The sequence below is a fragment of the Salvelinus namaycush genome, chromosome 1 (genome assembly GCF_016432855.1).
Source record: "Salvelinus namaycush isolate Seneca chromosome 1, SaNama_1.0, whole genome shotgun sequence".
NCBI lineage: Eukaryota > Metazoa > Chordata > Actinopteri > Salmoniformes > Salmonidae > Salvelinus > Salvelinus namaycush.
The window spans coordinates 44,033,654-44,054,299 of record NC_052307.1 but is presented as its reverse complement, the minus strand read 5'-3'; the positions used below and the strand labels follow the sequence as shown (position 1 = coordinate 44,054,299).

The 20,646-nt window shown below is 43.9% G+C and overlaps 2 protein-coding genes across 3 annotated transcripts in view; one reads left to right on the top strand and one right to left on the bottom strand.

Annotated features, from left to right (window-relative positions):
* LOC120044377 (zinc finger SWIM domain-containing protein 6-like) overlaps positions 1–20,646 on the top strand; it is a 67,161-nt gene that overhangs the window by 26,711 nt on the left and 19,804 nt on the right. Inside the window, exons 2-3 of the mRNA XM_038989005.1 lie at positions 9,089–9,445; positions 9,827–9,975. Coding sequence (XP_038844933.1) covers positions 9,089–9,445; positions 9,827–9,975 — 506 coding nt within the window. The remainder of the gene's footprint in view (positions 1–9,088; positions 9,446–9,826; positions 9,976–20,646) is intronic.
* Positions 10,842–19,157, bottom strand: LOC120044386. 2 transcript variants are annotated; one of them, XM_038989025.1, is made up of 8 exons: positions 17,109–19,157; positions 16,094–16,157; positions 15,666–15,764; positions 15,419–15,562; positions 15,081–15,201; positions 14,921–14,992; positions 11,791–11,862; positions 10,842–11,267 (listed from the first exon to the last, which is right to left on the bottom strand). In XM_038989025.1, exons 4-8 carry the CDS (start codon positions 15,560–15,562, stop codon positions 11,062–11,064), a joined length of 615 nt encoding a protein of 204 aa, XP_038844953.1. In that variant the 5' UTR covers positions 15,666–15,764; positions 16,094–16,157; positions 17,109–19,157; the 3' UTR covers positions 10,842–11,061. The 2 variants fall into 2 exon arrangements, with proteins under 2 accessions (XP_038844953.1, XP_038844944.1); XM_038989016.1 differs by having other exon boundaries at positions 16,094–19,157.

Genomic DNA, 20,646 nt, shown 5'->3' with positions numbered 1-20,646 from the left:
CAGTCTGTAAAATATCAAATCATAGACTTAATTATATAATATAATAACACACAGAAATATGACCCTTAGATCATTAATATGGTCAAATCCGGAAACTAGAATTTCGAAAACAAAATGTTTATTCTTTCAGTGAAATATGGAACCATTCCGTATTTCATCTAACGGGTGGCATCCCTAAGTCTAAATATTGCTGTTACATTGGACAACCTTCAATGTTATGTCATAATTATGTACAATTCTGGCAAATGAATTACGGTCTTTGTTAGGAAGAAATGGTCTTCACACAGTTCGCAACGAGCCAGGCAGCCCAAACTGCTGCACATACCCTGACTCTGCTTGCACAGAACACAAGAGAAGTGACACAGTAAAATAAATTCATGTTAGCAGGCAATATTAACTAAATATGCAGGTTTAAAAATATTTACTTGTGTATTGATTTTAAGAAAGGCATTGATGTTTATGGTTAGGTACACATTGGTGCAACGACAGTGCTTTTTTCGCGAATGCGCTTGTTAAATTATCACCCGTTTGGCGAAGTAGGCTGTGTTTTGATGATAAATTAACAGGCACCGCATCGATTATATGTAACGCAGGACAAGCTAGATAAACTAGTAATATCATCAACCATGTGTAGTTAACTAGTGATTATGTTAAGATTGATTTTTTTTTTTATAAGATAAGTTTAATGCTAGCTAGCAACTTACCTTGGCTCCTTGCTGCACTCGTGTAACAGGTAGTCAGCCTGCCATGCAGTCTCCTCGTGGAGTGCAATGTAATCGGCCATAATCGATGTCCAAAAATGCAGATTACCAATTGTTATGAAAACTTGAAATCGGCCCTAATTAATCGGGCATTCCGATTTAATCGGTCGACCCCTAGACACACACTACCATTCAAAAGTTTTGGGTCACTTAGAAATGTCCTTCTTTTTGAAAGAAAGGCACATTTTTTGTCCATTAAAATAACATCAAATTGATCAGAAATACAGTGTAGACATTGTTAATGTTGTAAATGACTATTGTAGCTGGAAAAAAATAACTTTCTTCTGAAACTCATCAGTCGATTCTTGTTCGGAGAAATGAAGGCTATTCCATGCGAGAAATTGCCAAGAAACTGAAGATCTCGTACAACGCTGTGTTGACAGTGCATGTCAGAGTCCAATGAACTGTCCATAGATCTCTGAAATATAACTGTGATGAGGCATATATATGGAGAGGGGTAAAACAGTGGTCTCCATAAATAAAATATGGAACTACCCAGACTCTGCCTAGAGCTGGCCGTCAGACCAAACTGAGCAACCGGGTAAGGACTTTGGTCAGGGAGGTGACCATGAACTCAATGACCAATTTGACAGAACTACAGAGGTCCTTGGCTGAGATGGAAGAACCTGCCAGGAGGACAACAGTCTCTACAGCACTTCACCAATCTGAGCTTTATGGTAGAGTGGCCAGACGGAAGCAACTCCTGAGAAAAAGGCACATGACAGCACGCCTGGAGTTTCCAAAAGGCATGTGAAAGACTCTTGAGAGCATAAGGCAAAAGATTATGTGGTCTGATGAGACACAAATGTAACTCTTTTGACCTGAATGCAAAGCGCTATGTTTTGGAGAAAACCAGGCACAGCTCATCACCCGCCTAACACCATCCATACCGTGAAGCATGTGTTGTGGCTGCCTACCTGGTGATGTCAGATACCACTCACTGTGGGGGGTCACTTACACACAGTAACATAGGTCTGCTAGCCATGCTGAACACACAACAGACAGCGTTGTCATGGCACCTCACATGTCAACAAAGAGCTCTGGGGGGATATTCCTTTCTGACTAGTAGCGGGCAATTCTTCTCAATCATCCATCAGTAAAGGGTAGCTATTTACAAGTAATGAGAGCCATTTCAGGGAAATAGGATTCTGAAAGGGTTTTGATAATATCAGCTGTCTGCGTTTTTAGCTGGAGAGACCGAAACCAAAAGTGGCTACAGACCCATTCAGAGTGCTCTGTTCCCTATTCTAGTAACCGCTCTTAGGCAAGTCGTTGATGCGTTCAGTAGGCCCACTCTATGCCTTCTCCATGTGTGTGTTTTGTTTGAGGAAAGAAAAGTGCTACTGCATATAATGTCGGATGCTTACAGCGTTAAGAGACAATGTTAGCTATGCATTTTATAGCCTATCCATTTAGGGAATATCCTTAACCTCAACGTCAATATTTACAGGAATTGCCCACAGGCAGGAGAATCGACCACCTCTTAAGAACCGTATTATCTCCTCTCTCGCTCTCTCATCCTCTTCCTCTCTTTATTCCCTCTCTCCTCCTCAGTATCTGTCGATAGCAGCACTGGGCTGGTGAGATGTTTGACTTTTTCCTTTGTTTTGATATTTGTGTGTGACGGCTGAGGCTCTGACACAGACTCAGCGGAGGGCTGAGAGATGCTAGATGACGTGTGTCAAGTGATATTAAACGTGAGAGCCCTCCATTCCTCCCCTCTCGTTCCTGGCTTTGTCCACTGTGGTTAGTGTGAAGAATGACACGTCTCTGTTTGGGGGTAAAAAAAAAAAATGGCATGTCTGATGTATTACCCCTCCAATCGTGCTGGGCAGCATGACCCGGGGTCACTCTGTCCTACATAGACAAAGGCAGGTTCAGGAAGGACAAAGTCGAGCTCAAATAACACCCTATCCCCAACATATTCCCTATATAGTGGCGTTGGTCGAAAGTAGTGCACTTTATATGGAATTTGGTGCCAATTGATAGACAAGGCCCAGTGTAGGTCTATGTGAAGTAGCCTAAGTGCAAAGGTAAGACGGCGTAGTGATATGTGTCTTGTACCATATGTGCAGTAACATGCTTTGCGATTTCATATGGGAGCTAATCAGGGCCTGGGGCAGTGAGGGACTATTAGGACACGTTAGCTAATCTAATTGCTACTGAATTAGTGTGTAAGCTGTTGTGGTTCTGTTCCCTCTCTGCAGCCTTTGTCCTTTCAATGAGGAATTTAATAACAATAATATAATAGTTTGGTGGGTGTAAATATTTGTCCTGATTCACACATGTACAAGTGTGTATTATACACATGTGTGAAATGGCCATGATCAATTAGGGTTAAAGGGATAGTTCACCCAAATTACAAAATGACACATTGGTGTCCTTACCCTGTAATCAGTCTATGGACAAGCTATGACCGCAATCCATGCATTGGTTTAGTTTCCCTGGCACTGTTTCCACATGGTAATGTTTTAGCATTTGTGGCACAAATCTCATTAAAGTCATTGGACCGATTTATTAGCATTTCATGCCCAAATCATCTGAAAGTATCTAAAATGGATTGTAAAGCTGAACAAAAGTCACTTATAGATGTTTTGAACAAATCTAATATATATGACTTGATGGGATTTGTGCCATGAATGCTAAAACGTTATCATGTGGAAACAGTGCCAGGGAAACTACACCATAGCATGGATTGCTGTCATACTTTGGCCATAGACTGCTTCTAGGGTAACGAAACAATGTAATTTTGTAATTTGAGTGAACTATCCCTTTAAGTGCCTTGCTCAAAGGCACATCGACAGATATTTCACCTTGTCTGCTCAGGGATTCGAGCTAGCGACCTTTCAGTTTCTGGTCCAAAGCTCTAACCGCTAGGCTACCTGCCTATGGGCTACCTGCCCCTCAACGGCTACCTGCCTATGGGCTACCTACCTATGGGCTACTACTTGAAACCAGGTCATTCACGAATGGATAGTAAATGTGGACTATATCCTAAATGACACTGTTGCAAAAAAAGATTTGAGTAGTGTAGAAGTGAGAGAGCTATGCTTATTGATCTGGGCTCTCAGGATAGTAGGCAGTACACACTGTGAATGCAAAATGCCAAACAAAGAAATATTGGTGTGTGGGGGTTAACTCTTCCAAGCTGTCGTTTTCCTAGGTGTTTAATTTTTCTCTATGTGTGATGGGACCAGGGAGGTGTGTGTGTGTTTGTTCCACAGCACCCCCACTACTTCTCTCATCCATACATTCAGGATTGCTAGTTGATAAATTGGCATGTATGGGTGTGTAGGCTTTTAGTCATCGTTATCTTGGACTGTGGGCAGCGTGTGTGTGCTAATTTCGGCTGTGTATGTGTGTGGTTAGGGTGGGGGCTGGGGTGTTAGTAAATCTGGATGTCAATAGTTGATGGTAAACGACCCAAGTGACTCCAGGAAGGAAGGGGTTAAGTCCGAGCCGGCAGGGCTGCGTTACGCTAACCGCAGCTGGCTGAAGCAGAAAGGGGAAGTGCTGAGCTCAGAGGAACCCAGACGGCGAAACCTCTCTCTCCCTCGCTACAGCTGAGCGCTCCCAATGCTTCCCACCCATGTGTGTGTGTTTTTGTTCTGTGTTTGTGTGTGTGCGTGCGTGCGCAGTGCTGGAATGCAGCTTCCCCCCCTCTGGGTGTGTGTGTGTGTGTGTGTGTGTGTGTGTGTGTGTGTGTGTGTGTGTGTGTGTGTCTGATGTGTGACGTCAGCACACACACAGCAGGTCAGTTTAAGGTCACTACAATCGTCACTCCGTTGATCTACATCCGTGGGTTGTGGGATTTTTGTGTGTGTAGTGAACACCATTCGGTAACATGATATCCTCGCCAGTCCCACTCCCATAGCAACGTTTACATTTAATTTTAATTTTGTGAAAGCAAAGAGTTGCCTTCCTTTGCTAGTAGTAGCTAGCTGGCAGCCTGGCTAGCTGGCTTTAGCCTGGCTAAAAATATATTAAGCTAGCTAGCCTTTCCAGATTCCTACATCTCCATGTGAAATAATCAGATTTATAATGAAAACAAATACTTGTATACAACACTCCAAATCTTGCGTCTGTGTAGAGCGTGTAGTATGCTTTAGGGCTAGGCATCACTGAGAACGTATGTGTTGGGAAGGGGAGCAAGGGAGAAGTCACATATTCGAGAAAGGAAGGAGGAAAGAGGAAGGGTGTGTTTGTGGGAGTAGGAGATATACTTTAGGAGTCAGGAGTGTGTCGGGTGACTTTCCAAGTGGAATGTTTTTAATGTGTGCTTTTTTTCCAGCGTGGATTTGTACCATTCTCATGACTTTATGGCCATCGTAGCTGTTTTGATGTAGGTCTAGCCTCATTTGCCCTCTGTCACTGTCTGTAATCACCTTCCTAATGTAGAGGGTTGTCCTTACAAACACACTCTGCCTTAAAGAGCTGACATTGGCTTTTCAATGGATCCCCAGTACATTCATCTTCACACACACTCACACACACCAACCCGTTACATTCATCTTCAGCCAAGAGACCGTTGAGGGACTTCTCTTGGTAATTACGCACGTTCACTTCCATGCATATATAATTTCTCACCCATTAATGAACTCCACACATGGTTGGGGGATGTATAGACCGAAGCCTAGTTTGAGGCATGTGGTTTCAAACATAGACTAGCCAAAGCCCTGCTGTCTAGTCAAGACAGCCATCCTCTTGCCAAGCTACAGAATCACTCAACAGGCCAGTAAACTGGCTGGGCCTGAAAGTCCAATTCAATCAAATTAGACTCCATTTTGTAAGTGATAGTTTGGAAATTATTCCTGACGGATCGTGTGGCAACTAAGTGGCGGCTTCACCCGACGAGACCAGAGTAGACTGTCATTTCAGCAGCCGTAGGATGACACCTCCAATCATACACAGACGTGAACACACACACACACACACTCCATCCCGATGATTAATATGCAGATTTGCAGTCACATTTGCATGTCGAAGTAATGGAATTGAAATTCACAGAATGTTTGGATTTAAAAAAATATATATATATAATTTTATACACCTGGCTGTCTGTGTCTGTGTGTGTGTCAGCACCTGTGGAGGACAAGGCCTTTGCTCTGTTAGAGGGGTCACGGCACAAACAGGGCCGCCCTTGGTGCTCAGCTGTGTTATTCCAGCCTGTCCCTCACCTAGAGCGCACACAGTTTAACACCCCTAAAGCAGCGTCCCTTGCTTAATGCATTGATCTGTGTTTATGATCTCTGTACGGGGTCTTCCTTATAGGACCACACACACTCTTCTCTCTCTAACACACACATGGGAATATACATAAGCACCTCTTATGCCCCCCCTCTCCCAGTAAGACTGCACACATGTGAGGTGTACACCCTGAAACCTCTGATTCTTTATTTTCTTCTCATATGAACGTATAAACTAAGCCCTTTGAGGTAATTTCAGATGGATGACATCACTAAGGGCTGAACAAATTGCTCACTCACTTTTCGAAGGGTTCCTAGTTCCACCCAGAACTCCAAGTGTCCATCCCAAATGGCACTCTGTTCCCTATTTAGTGCTCTACTTTTGACCAGGGCCCATACGGATATGCATCCCAACTCTGGTTCTACAGTAGATCTTCTTTCAGGCCAGATGGAATTCCAGACTACCAACATGCTCTTTAGATACCATAGGATCCCTCTGGCTACCATAGGATCCCTCTGGCTACCATAGGATCCCTCTGGCTATCTTAGGATCCCCCTGGCTACCATAGGATCCCCTTCTATTGCTTTCTTCTGCTAAGCTCAAATTGGGGTAATTTGATTAGATCTCAAAGCTAAAGTGGCGAATACTTCTCTTCTCTCTATCCTCTTCTCTATAAACCACACACACACACACACAGGACTGTGTCATATTATATCTAAGTGACAGTTACTCATAAACCAATTCAGCAAATACATTTCATGAACCACCCGCCGCTGTGGCTGAATTGTCTGCATTGACTTGAAAATATATGTATGATGCTCAGTCTAATTTACCCCAGTGGTTGCAAACTGAGAGCTTTTGTGCTTAGGCAAGCAGCCTCCCAGCCTCAACTAGGTCTTTTAATGTGGGAATGCTCAAATCCTATATAAAGCCTACATTCTTCCTCCTGTGGGTCGGAGTGGGTTAATTCTGGAGGGGCTTTGGCCTCTCCTTCTCCCTGAAATAAGATCAGGGTTTTGGTATTTTGGGGGCCCCATGTCGTTGAATGAGAGGAAGGAGGGCTTGTAGCTGGTCGAGAGAGCTTGCTGGCTTATCACCACTCATACGGTTTCAAAAGCAGAGAGAGAGAGAGAGAGAGTATCTAGGCTAGTGCTTTGATGTGGGCCCCCAAGTGTATGGGTGGTCCGGGGGCCCTGTGGGTTTACACATACACTCACTCTCTACTGCTTGCATACACTCCTCACTCACACACTCACTCACACACTCACTCACACACACACACACACACACACACACACACACACTCAGGGTGTGCTTGAAGCCAAGTGTGATTTCACCAGACCGGTCATAAGGGGTTTCTAGGGCAACCTCACAGAGGCCTTGTTCTAAAAATGTCCGTCACGGTTCCTTTGAAAGTGCGCCCTGGCCTTTCCAACACACAGCAACAGCCCTAAGCTGCACTCTGCAGCTGCAGGTGACGGGAACACACAGTCTAATAGCTAGCACATGAGATACTGAAGGCCTCATACCAACCAGCAGTCGGGGGAAGAAGAGGGAGAGAAAGGTGTGTGTGTGTTTTGTGCGTTTTCATGTTTTGTATGTGTGTAAGAGAGGGAGGGAGCACCCAATAAAGAGCCATGGTAGCAGTCTTAAAATGTGATAGGCTTTGGTGTTTCTTGTGTTATGGAATCTATCTGGACTTTTGTGTTTTATCAAACTTTTGTATGACGTCTCCATTTTATTCCTATTGGTCATTGTATGGTGTAGGTTTCTGGTCTGCTAAAAATAAGTGATAGGTAGGTGTTAGTTTTTCTACAGGCGTGTATCAGAGCTGCCCCGAGTTCTCTTTTTGAGCCGCACATGTTTCTGATGTTCTTGTTATTCCGCTCTTTGGACTGGGACTTGCTTGTGAAAGGTTGGAGAGCACACACTGAACCGGTTTCTGAGCCTTGCGCGCGCACACACACAGACACACTGTTTTTCAGAGTAGCATTATTGCTCTGAGACGCGGCTTAGGCCCGAATCCTTCCATCCAAAGGCCGTGGGGATCAAACAAACGGCATGGAGTCTCACAGGGTTAGATGTCTACCTCTACCTGCTCCCCCATTTTTGCCGCTCATTCTTCATAAAGGGTTTATTTTAGCATGGGGGGTAGGCTTCGGGTTGCGACCACTTTCGTTGCGGTCTCATCTTGTATGGGATGCCGTATTCAAGCCTCCCTCCGGTAACGCACGGCCCCATGTCGAGTAGCGGCAGCAGCTTTGATATCCCTGTTATTACACTGCTGATATCACAGCAAGCCACATCCCTTTTGATAAGCGTATTTATGCATGTATGTCTCCACTTGGCCCCAATATGTTTTTATCTCTCTCGCGCTCTCTACGAAGCGCATACATTAATTCATACCACTCTTGTCTCCCTGGCCCCTCCCCAATATTAATAAATGCATGATCTCACGCTGGCCGCGTCTCTTTCATATGCTCATCAGTGTGTGTTTTAATACCAGTGCTAGCAGCCCTGCCCTCCTCATGCATATTCATAGTGGAATAATGCGCACCCCCCCCCCCCCCTGCCTCTGGAAACGCAGCGCTCAGGAGGAGATCAAACACTATTCAAATGAGCGGGCTCCATTATTGATACACACACATACTTTGCATCTCTCACTCTCCCTATCTGTGCTGCTATCGTTGTTGACCCAACCTGCCACAGGACGTCTATCTGTACTCAATGTGGCCATGCTTTTATGTTCGGAGAATATGGAATATCTTTGCACCCCTTTTCATAAGGTTTAGGAAGGTTTACGTGATCCTTACGCATGACATGCCTTTTATTGAGTAGACATGGCTTAGTCATTTTAAAATCAATAAAATGTCAATTGCTTGATTTAATTAACATCTCCCTGATGTTTTAGACAGGTTTGGGCTTCTGTGTCCTAAGTCCTGCATGACGCCCCAATCATAATGGGCTTGAAATTCATAGCCCTGTCTTTTTTTCCCCCTCTCCTCTTTTATATCATCCTCTTTTATATCCTATCTCTCACCCCCCTTTCTTTCACCTCTCCTCTTTTTATAGTGGATGCACAATAAAGGCTTGTTGAAATGCATTGTTTTTTTACTTTCTTCTCTCTTCCTCCTTCCCAGGGTTCCATCTGAGTGGTACGGTAACAGACCCGGCCACGTCCTCTCAGCCTGAGATGGTCTGCAGCGTGAGCGTCAGCTTCGACCGCTGTAAGATCACCGCGGTGACCTGTAGCTGCGGCAACAAGGACATATTCTACTGCGCCCACGTGGTAGCGCTGGCCCTGTACCGCGTACGGAAGCCCGAGCAGGTCAAACTGCACCTGCCCATCTCAGAGACGCTGTTCCAGATGAGCCGAGATCAGCTGCAGAAGTTTGTCCAGTACCTGATATCAGTGCATCATACAGAGGTGTTGCCCACCGCACAGAAACTGGCAGATGAGATCCTGTCAACTAACTCTGAGATCAACCAGGTCCACGGTGAGTGTGTGAGTGTGTAGGCCCCACTGAGGACATTGACTCTGTGCTAAAGGTAAAGGCTGGGCAGATCAATGCTGCTCATTAGTCTGATCCTGCCTGTAAACTAAAGCTCTGTCCACCTCTAAACAGCACTAAAGACCTGGCCTTTATTTACCTTAGAGAGACGGGTAGGTAAAGTGGTGAAAGGATGAAAGGTTTCTACAGCTCCACACGTTACCTTAAATTAGATTTAGAGTTCTTTATTAAACAAATCAAATGTAGAATGTCTCATTGTGTGTTTGTGTGCCTGCCTGTGTAGGGGCCTCGGGCCCCAGTGGTCCGTGGATGATGAGAAATGTGTGTGTTACTAACCTCTCTCTCTGTCTCTCTCTGTGTGTGTAGGGGCCCCAGACCCCACTGCAGGGGCCAGTGTGGATGATGAGAACTGTTGGCACTTGGATGAGGAGCAGGTCCAGGAGCAGGTGAAACTCTTCCTGTCACAGGGAGGATACCATGGCTCTGGGAAACAACTAAACCTCCTGTTTAGCAAGGTAACACACCACACACACACATGCCCATCAGACACACACCTGAGCATCAGACACACACAGGAGCGTCAGACACACACACACACACACACACACACACACACACACACACACACACAGTCTTGCATTTCTAACCAATTTAGGACTCCTCACATTTACATACCTTTTTAGGACCCTGCTTTCCAGACATCATAGAAGCACAGAAATTACACTCATGAGCTAGAAAAAAAATCTAATATGAGGAAATCACCGAAAGTTGCTGACTTCTTGAAAAAAGATCACTTGTAATTTTACCACCTACTTGAGACCGCACATTGCAAATCAAATCAAATCAAATTGGTCAAATACACATGGTTAGCAGACGTTAATGCGAGTGTAGCGCATTGCTTGTGCTTCTAGTTCCGACCGTGCAGTAATATCTAACAAGTAATGTAACAATTTCACAACAACTACCTTTTACACACAAGTGTAAAGGAATGAATACGAATATGTGCATATAAATATATGAATGAGCGATGGCCGAACGGCATAGGCAAGATGCAGTAGATGGTATAGAGTACAGTATATACATATGAGATGAGTAATGCAGGGTATGTAAACATTATATAAAGTGGCATTGTTTAAAGTGACTAGTGATACATTTATTACATCGATATTTGATGCATTCATTCTATTTTATGACTGAAAATATTGCATGTAGAATGCCACAATGATGCAACACGGATGGCAACTCAACGGCTGTAGTGTAGTTCTACTGTAGTGTAGTTCTACTGTAGTGTAGTTCTACTGTAGTGTAGTTCTACTGTAAAGTATTTAAACTGGAACAACCATTTCAGTAATGGAGTCATTATATCCAAGTAACAGATTAATAGTTTAGAAAAATGTATTTTATTTTTCTGTAACATTCAAAGTCAGCAGGCTTTGTATTCTTGAGACCTTAGTCACTCCAAAAGTGAACAACCCACCTGGGAAAACTTCCCCCAAACAGAGTGAGATGGAGGACATTCATCAACTGCCTATGAGCTTAAGTCAAGTAAGTCCCATTAAATCCTCAGAGGTACACCAAGATAGAAGCATCTTATACACTTATTATCTCTGATCTGCAACTATTTTGTTGTGTACATAGAACTTTACTGCTCTCCAGTCCCTGTTTACTAGCGCTTGGGGAGAAGCAGCAATGCATTTCTCACAGTCTTGTTTTCCAGGCCTTTTTCCCATTCGGATAAAATTCATCAAGGAATCTTCAACTGCATCCACCTCTATTGTCGACCAAAACCTTTTTGTTCCTTTGGCACCTTTGGAAAGAGATGACATTATGAATGACTACATTAAATAAAGGTTGAGTACAATACAGTATGTGTTCATCTCTGTATTAACTCTACCAGGTTGCAGCTGTATCTGCAGAGAGTGTTGAGGTTAAACTAACAATCCCAACTAAATAACTACATAGAGAAGGATGTGAGAGAAGAATGTGCAATGCTGACATCAAGGCAGAGTCAATCTGTATGAAATCTAAGCCCATCAAAAGGTTTGCAATGTAATCCTTCTAATAAAAGCAATACTTATTAAATTAAGTTCCCTCACCCAGGAAAAACAATGTAAAGTGTGGTAATCCTTCTGTGTTATCATCTATCCTGACACACTAGTTCAGATCTAACGTCTTGACTTGTGTCCAATCCAAACTGAACCGTTCTGTGCTGGCATGGTTGGAAATACACTAACTGATGAAAACAGGATTGATCTGGACCAGCACAGTACCATAAGCTGACACTACAGAGTGAAAACGCACTGACTGAAGGCAGCAGGAAACATGCTTACTGTGTGAGCCTCTCCTTTGTCCCAGCTTTCCCTTGGTCATTGGCTGTTTGGCCCGAATCGCTGACATCTCTCCTGGAAAACATCAGTGGAAATCATGTCAGTTTCACCCAATCCAACCTATCAACCAATCCATAAGCGATAACTGTTGGAAAAACTCAAAATGCAGGTTTATAACAGCTGTGCCATTCAAGCCTATTGAATATGGTATGAGAGGGACGGCTACAGCCACCCAAACCCTACAGATACAGCCATGTATTGAGAGGGGAAAGCACAATACCATGCTGAAATGAAGGCAGACTCCATCCTAACCTTTTTCACACCACTGTACAATCCAAACTGAACCGTTCTGTGCTGGCATGGTTGGAAATACACTAACTGATGAAGACAAAACAGATCTGGACCAGCACAGTACGGCCAGAATACTTATGGCACCGACAGAGATGGTCGCCTCGCTTCGCGTTCTTAGGAAACTATGCAGTATTTTGTTTTTTAATGTGTTATTTCTTACATTGATACCCCAGGAAATCTTAAGTTTTATTACATACAGCCGGGAAGAACTACTGGATATAAGAGCAACGTCAACTACCAACATTAAGTCCAGGAATATGACTTTCCCAAAGCGGATCCTCTGTTTCGACTATCACCCAGGGCAATGCATCAGATCCCAGTAGGTGACCCAAAACAACGGCGCCACAGATGGCAGATGGCGCGGTCTTCTGGTCAGGCTCTGTAGACGGGCACATCGCCCACATCTCACGAGTATACTACTCGCCAATGTCCAATCTCTTGACATCAAGGTAGACGAAATTCGAGCAAGGGTTGCCTTCCAGAGAGACATCAGAGATAGTAACATTCTCTGTTTCACGGAAACATGGCTCACTCGGGATACGTTATCAGAGTACGTAGAGTCACCCGGTTTCTTCACGCATCTCAGAAACAAACATCTCTCTGGTAAGAAGAAGGGCGGGGGTGTATGCCTTATGATTAACAATTCGGGGTGTGATCATAACAACATACAGGAAACTCAAGTCCTTTTACTCACCTGACCTAGAATTCCTCACAATCAAATGCCGGCCGCATTATCTACCTAGAGAAATCTCTTCGATTATAATCACAGCCGTGTATATCCCCCCCAAGAAGATACCTCAACGGCCCTGAAAGAACTTCATTGGACTCTATGTAAACTGGAAACCACATATCCTGAGGCTGCTTTTATTGTAGATGGGGATTTTAGCGAGGCTAATCTGAAAACAAGCTCCCTAAATTTTATCAGCATATGGAATGCGTGACCCGGGCTGGCATGATTCTGGTTCATTGCTACTCTAACTTCTGCGACGTATACAAAGCCCTCCCTCGCCCTCCTTTCGCAAATCTGACCACGACTCCATTTTGTTGCTCCCAGCCTATAGACAGAAACTAAAACAGGAAACGCCTGTGCTCAGGTCTGTTCAACGCTGGTCCGACCAATCTGATTCCACGTTTCAAGATTGCTTCGGTCACGTGGACTGGGATCGAGTTTATTTGAAAGTGCATCAGTGATGTTGTACCCACGGTGACTATTAAAACCTTCCCCAACCAGAAACCGTGGATTGATGGCAGCATTCGCGCAAAACTTGAAAGCGCGAACCACTGCTTTTAATCATGGCAAGGCGACCGGAAACATGACCGAACACAAACAGTGTAGCTATTCCCTAGGCAAGGCAATCAAACAAGCTAAGCGTCAGTATAGAGACAGAGTAGAGTCGCAATTCAACGGCTCAGACACAAGACGTATGTGGCAGGGTCTACAGTCAATCACGGATTACAAAAAGAAAACCAGCCCCGTTGCGGACACCGATGTCTTGCTCCCAGACAAACTAAACAACTTCTTTGCTTGCTTTGAGGACAATACAGTGCCACTGACACGGCCCGCTACCAAAACCTGCGGGCTCTCCTTCACTGCAGCCAACGTGAGTAAAACATTTAAACGTGTTAACCCTCACAAGGCTGCTGGCCCAGACGGCATTCCTAGCCGCGTCCTCAGAGCATGCGCAGACCAGCTGGCTGGTGTGTTTACAGACATATTCAATCAATCCTTATCCCAGCCTGCTGTGCCCACATGCTTCAAGAAGGCCACCATTGTTCATGTTCCCAAGAAAGCTAAGGTAACTGAGCTAAATGACTAGCACCCCGTAGCACTCACCTCCGTCATCATGAAGTGCTTTGAGAGACTAGTCAAGGACCATATCACCTCCACCCTACCTGACACCTAGACCCACTCGAATTTGCTTACCGCACCAATAGGTCCACAGACAACGCAATCGCAATCACACTGCCCTAACCCATCTGGACAAGAGGAATACCTATGTAAGAATGTTGTTCATCGATTACAGCTCAGCATTTAACACCATAGTACCCTCCAAACTCGTCATTAAGCTCGAGACCCACCGCCCTGTGCAACTGGGACCTCGACTTCCTGACGGGCCACCCCCAGGCGGTGAGGGTAGGAAACATCTCCACCCCGCTGATCCTCAACACTGGGTCCCCACAAGGGTGCGTTCTCAGCTCTCTCCTGTACTCCCTGTTCACCCATGACTGCGTGGCCATGCACTCCTCCAACTCAATCATCAAGTTTGCAGACGACACTACAGTGGTAGGCTTGATTACCAACAACGATGAGACGGCCTACAGGGAGGAGGTGAGGGCCCTCGGAGTGTGGTGTCAGGAAAATAACCTCACACTCAACATCAACAAAACAACCTCAGGAGGCTGAAGAAATTTGGCTTGTCACCAAAAACACTCACAAACTTTTACAGATGCACAATCGAGAGCATCCTGTCGGGCTGTATCACCGCCTGGTACGGCAACTGCTCCGCCCACAACCGTAAGGCTCTCCAGAGGGTAGTGAGGTCTGCACAACGCATCACCGGGGGCAAACTACCTGCCCTCATGGACAACTACACCACCCGATGTCACAGAAAGGCCAAAAAGACCATCAAGGACAACAACCACCCGAGCCACTGCCTGTTCACCCCACTATCATCCAGAAGGCGAGGTCAGTACAGGTGCATCAAAGCTGGGACTGAAAAACAGCTTCTATCTCAAGGCCATCAGACTTACACTGACTGAAGGCAGCAGGAAACATGCTTACCGTGTGAGTCTCTCTTTTGCCCCAGCTTTCCCTTGGTCATTGGCTTTTTGGCCCGAATCACTGACATCTCTCCTGGAAAACATCAGTGGAAAACATGTAATTTTCAAACAGGACATTGTAATTAAGAATAGGTCCATGTGTATGTAAAGTATAGACATACCTGTCAGATTTTCTTCATAAAAATTGCCTTCCTCTGATGATCCTGGGACATAACCATCTACACTGTTGCCAATGCTGGTTATTGAGTCATCAGTCTTGTATCCAAGCATAGCTTTGGTCAACTGTATTGAAGAAAAAAATTATATTGGATAACTAGACAGATGACAAAGTATTTGGACACCGGCACATTTTGATTAGTTACGACTGTGCTCCTCTACTTGTTTATGTTATAATACTATGAATATGGGATGAAAGTGCACACTTGCCCATCTTTGATTTACAAAGCTGATTCACAAGAACTTACAGTATGTGCTGGTGTTGAATGACACTTTAACTTACGTATATACTGTCTGTTCTGATCAACGGTGGTGCATCATCCAACACATTGACTATCGACCCAGAAGTACTGGCAGCCTCAGAGGTACTGGCAGCCTCAGAGGTACTGGCAGCCTCAGAGGTACTGGCAGCCTCGGTGTCTGACATCTAAGGATACAATAAAATGATATTAGTCATGTGCAAATTAGGCAATAGGATATGATAACGATTCAACCATCCCCAGTATCCTCATTCTAAACAACTGACAAACCTGCGCTTCGGGATTTATCTTTTCCTTTTCAAATCTGGCCTCACAAGTTGAACTATGCTTCTTTAGATTTTACATGCGCCTTCTTAGCCTCTGCAGTGCCTTTGTAAAGGAAGACAAAAAGAATAGTTGAGACTTAATAGAATGACAAGATTGCTCGGCACACAACAGGGGATGGGCTGGGGGACACCAATGACTGTTATCATTGACTAATAGAGGTCCAACAAACATCTATTACAATTTCTGTTTTTTTAAACTACTTTCAAGGTAAAAAAGCAAGTATAAGCATAACATAAGCACATTATGCAAGTTCCTGCATGCAACTAAAGCTGAATCTGTTTTTATGGATGGACTAAAAGAGAATCAGTATGAGTGGTTTGGCTAAAGCAAGGCAAGCGTACTCTAAATACTAGGCAAATCAGAAAACATACCGCATTGGTTACTTTGTAGGTTCCTGGACTCTTATCTTCCATTATGTTTTAGATCTTAAAAAATCTGTGTAAGAAATAGGGATTTGGTTAAAGAATCTGCCAATATATGTATGTATTGTATGTATGTATTTTTCAAGACAGTGAATTGTCACAGTCCTACCAAAATTGACACTTTCCACAACCCTTATTCTTGTTGTGGTGTTTCACTCTTTTATGTGCAAAAAAAAAAAGAACTAGGAACCGCACCACGCCCCTCCCCCCACCCAAACTAATGTCCATGGTTTTCAATAAAAAAAATCTGGTCACTTATTTCTTAATTAGTTTAACATATTTCTTATTTTCATCTGAATTATTTCAATGTAAAAAACGGTATTTGGGTAAGAAAGGGCTATAAAAAACGGGCGCAACTTCAATACATGAATTTAATGAGGGGGTTTAAATATTTTAACACACATACAGGCTTATAACTTGACAAAATAGATGAAAAGGAACTGGCTTTTCTTGCTAGCTTGTTACACTATAGCAATATTATTTTCCAATGCATGTAACATTGTTAACCACAATCATGTATTCTGAATCAAAGACACGTTTACCAATTATGCTAAACTTATTAGCTAGCTTGCAACCATAGCTAGCATATTATTATTTTTTAACTAGCATGGGTAGCATGCTAACCGTTAGCTAGCACGCTAACCGTTAGCTAGCACGCTAACAGTTAGCTAGCACACTAACCGTTAGCAAGCCACAAATAACTATAAGGTAGAAACATGCAAAGTAACAATTGCGCATTAATGAATTGTTTGGATAAACCTGCCAATTTCAATCTGTCATGACGCAGTATATCTGACACAATGCGGCTTTCAGACATGTCAATGCATGTTGGATTCCACCGAAAGACATACATGACTGACATTAATTCATTAAAAATAAAGACAACGAGAACATGCATTGCTTGTCAATACACCAAATACAATTTTAGCTAAAATATTGGTTAACAGTTTAGTTAATAGCTTACCTTCTTGCATGAATGCAAACATCTGCAACCATCCTCCTCTTCCTTAAAACACGTGCTGCACAGCTACTTCAGTGGTGATCACGCTCAGGCAGGGACAGGCTTGCCAGGTCAATTTCAAATTTCTAGGAGTCTGCTCAAAACCAGACTTCAAAACCCACCTTCACTAGCACAATTTTAGCAGAATACAGGGAAATTAATGATTTTTTAAAAATGCCATGTTGGTAACGTTGCAATATAGAAGTAGTATAACAACTTCCACCTAGCGACCAAAACCTTTCACCTGCCGCAAAGTTTTAAAAGTACATCAATAAACCACAAAATAGTGTACATGGCAACCTTGGGCAGAGATTTATGCTGCAACATGGGGGAGGGGGAACTGTGTATCTTTTATTATTATTATATTTTTATTAACAACAAATCAATACAGGAAGTACATATGGGAACACAAGTATATATAAATAATATACAAAGGACAGGGGAGGGGGGGGACTGTGTTGACCTATAAAACCTTTGATAGTTTGGTACTTTTGTGCACTTTGCAGTGGGGGAGGGGCAGGACCTCAAGCGGAAATTATGGCCAGTAGATATGCATAACAATGATTCCATCAGCCCAGATTTCTGAATATGTCTGCAATGTTATTACTGTTAGCCACATTTCCTTAGACAATTTGGGTTTGTAGCTTACACAATCAGTATCAGTGAGGTGTTAAGTGCAGCTACTTGAATGGTCTGTACATGAGAGATGGAGTGGTGGATATGTACATTTTTCACTGGGGAGACTTGCTGACACAAAAGTAGCTTATGGCAGGTTAATATTCGATCTAGCAACCTAACCCATCAGCAATCAGATGAATTACCTGCCCACAGACCACTCAAACAGCCTACTGATATTAACAACAGAGAGTTATGGGGAGGGAGGTATAATCAAAATGTCTGCTTAATGCTTTTGAGGGAGCAGCAGAAAAGTGTACCCAACCTGGGGTACAACTTGCTAGAATTGGTAGTTGAAGCAGTAGTAGTAGCCATGCAATGGCAGTAGTGTTGTAGTTGAGTCACAAAAGTCAGAGTCAATTCACAAGACCCTATGGCTACTCTGAGTTGAGTCAAAGTCACCAATGTTGGAGTCAGGAGTCGAGTCACAAGTCCCTATGGCTGAAATCAGAGTCCCACTGTTTGGTCCAAGAGTTCAAGTCTAAGACAATGGGTCCATATTAACTTAATATTAAGTTATTAACCCAGTCAGATAGTGGCAGGAGGAATTTGATCAATCATTTTTCATATCCCCTTTCTTTCTGTGCCAACAAATGTTTATATGCTACAGGTCAACCAGATTGTCAGCTAGCTAGCTAATTAGGTAACATGTTGAACATGGTGTGGCTGCACAGCTTCTTCATATTTGATGTAGTCTAAATAGAAACTGAAAGACACAGACAGACAGATACACCTCTATAAACTATACTGATGTCAGATATTAGTGGCTAATGTGCACATTCTGTGGAGGTCAACTAGATCTGTTAAAAGGTCTACAGCAACAACAACACATTTTATGTTTGTGTTAGAGAGCACATAACATGCCTATCTGAATTTAACTTAATCATTTGAAATCACATATTTCAATGTTAAGCTTTGATTTGTAACATTAACTGTTTTTCAGTGCATAGTAGTCTACAAGAGTCTGTAGAACAGGTTCATATTAGTGGTACAGTTGAGTGAAAATTCCAGCCAGCAGTTGAAATTTTGATACATTGTATGACACACCCTACACTACAGCCAATCATTGAGCAGCCTCCCATCCCCCTCTCCTTTACCAGGTCATATGCTGTATATTAAGGCCACATATAAGTATTAATGAACAAACAGCTATAGACTGTACTGAAGTCAGATATTAGTGGCTAATGTTAACATTCTGTGGAGGTCAACTGCTCCTAGATCTGTTAAAAGGTCTACAGCAATAACAACACATTTTATGTTTGTGTTAGAGAGCACATAACATGCCTATCTGAATTTAACTTAATCATTTGAAATCACAAATTTCAATGTTAAGCTTTGATTTGTAACATATTAACTGTTTTTCAGTGCATAGTAGTCTACAAGAGTCTGTAGAACAGGTTCATATTAGTGGTACAGTTGAGTGAGAATTCCAGCCAGCAGTTGAAATCCACCCACAACCACAAAGTCATATACACTGCTCAAAAAAATAAAGGGAACACTAAAATAACACATCCTAGATCTGAATGAATTAAATATTCTTATTAAATACTGTTTTCTTTACATAGTTAAATGTGCTGACAACAAAATCACACAAAAATGGTCAATGGAAATCAAATTTATCAACCCATGGAGGTCTGGATTTGGAGTCACACTCAAAATTAAAGTGGAAAACCACACTACAGGCTGATCCAACTTTGATGTAATGTCCTTAAAACAAGTCAAAATGAGGCTCAGCAGTGTGTGTGGCCTCCACGTGCCTGTATGACCTTCCTACAACGCCTGGGCATGCTCCTGATGAGGTGGCGGATGGTCTCCTGAGGGATCTCCTCCCAGACCTGGACTAAAGCATCCGCCAACTCCTGGACAGTCTGTGGTGCAACGTGGTGTTGGTAGATGGAGCGAGACATGATGTCCCAGATGTGCTCAATTGGATTCAGGTCTGGGGAACGGGTGGGCCAGTCCATAGCATCAATGCCTTCCTCTTGCAGGAACTGCTGACACACTCCAGCCACATGAGGTCTAGCATTGTCTTGCATTAGGAGGAACCCAGGGCCAACCGCACCAGCATATGGTCTCACAAGGGGTCTGAGGATCTCATCTCGGTACCTAATGGCAGTCAGGCTACCTCTGGCGAGCACATGGAGGGCTGTGCAGCCCCCCAAAGAAATGCCACCCCACACCATGACTGACCCACCGCCAAACCGGTCATGCTGGAGGATGTTGCAGGCAGCAGAACGTTCTCCACGGCGTCTCCAGACTCTGTCACGTCTGTCACATGTGCTCAGTGTGAACCTGCTTTCATCTGTGAAGAGCACTGGGCGCCAGTGGCAAATTTGCCAATCTTGGTGTTCTCTGGCAAATGCCAAACGTCCTGCACGGTGTTGGGCTGTAAGCACAACCCCCACCTGTGGACGTCGGGCCCTCATACCACCCTCATGGAGTCTGTTTCTGACCGTTTGAGCAGACACATGCACATTTGTGGCCTGCTGGAGGTCATTTTGCAGGGCTCTGGCAGTGCTCCTCCTACTCCTCCTTGCACAAAGGCGGAGGTAGCGGTCCTGCTGCTGGGTTGTTGCCCTCCTACGGCCTCCTCCACGTCTCCTGATGTACTGGCCTGTCTCCTGGTAGCGCCTCCATGCTCTGGACACTACGCTGACAGACACAGCAAACCTCCTTGCCACAGCTCGCATTGATGTGCCATCCTGGATGAGCTGCACTACCTGAGCCACTTGTGTGGGTTGTAGACTCCGTCTCATGCTACCACTAGAGTGAAAGCACCGCCAGCATTCAAAAGTGAACAAAACATCACCCAGGAAGCATAGGAACT

Coding starts and splice junctions, on each gene's coding strand:
- LOC120044386 (XM_038989016.1), bottom strand. CDS start 15,562: ATGTCAGACACCGAGGCTGCCAGTACCTCTGAGGCTGCCAGTACCTCT. Junction 15,202..15,418: donor TCAGAACAGACAGTATATAC/GTAAGTTAAAGT, acceptor TCTTCAATACAG/TTGACCAAAGCTATGCTTGG. Junction 11,268..11,790: donor ACAAAGGAGAGGCTCACACA/GTAAGCATGTTT, acceptor CTCTTTCCAAAG/GTGCCAAAGGAACAAAAAGG.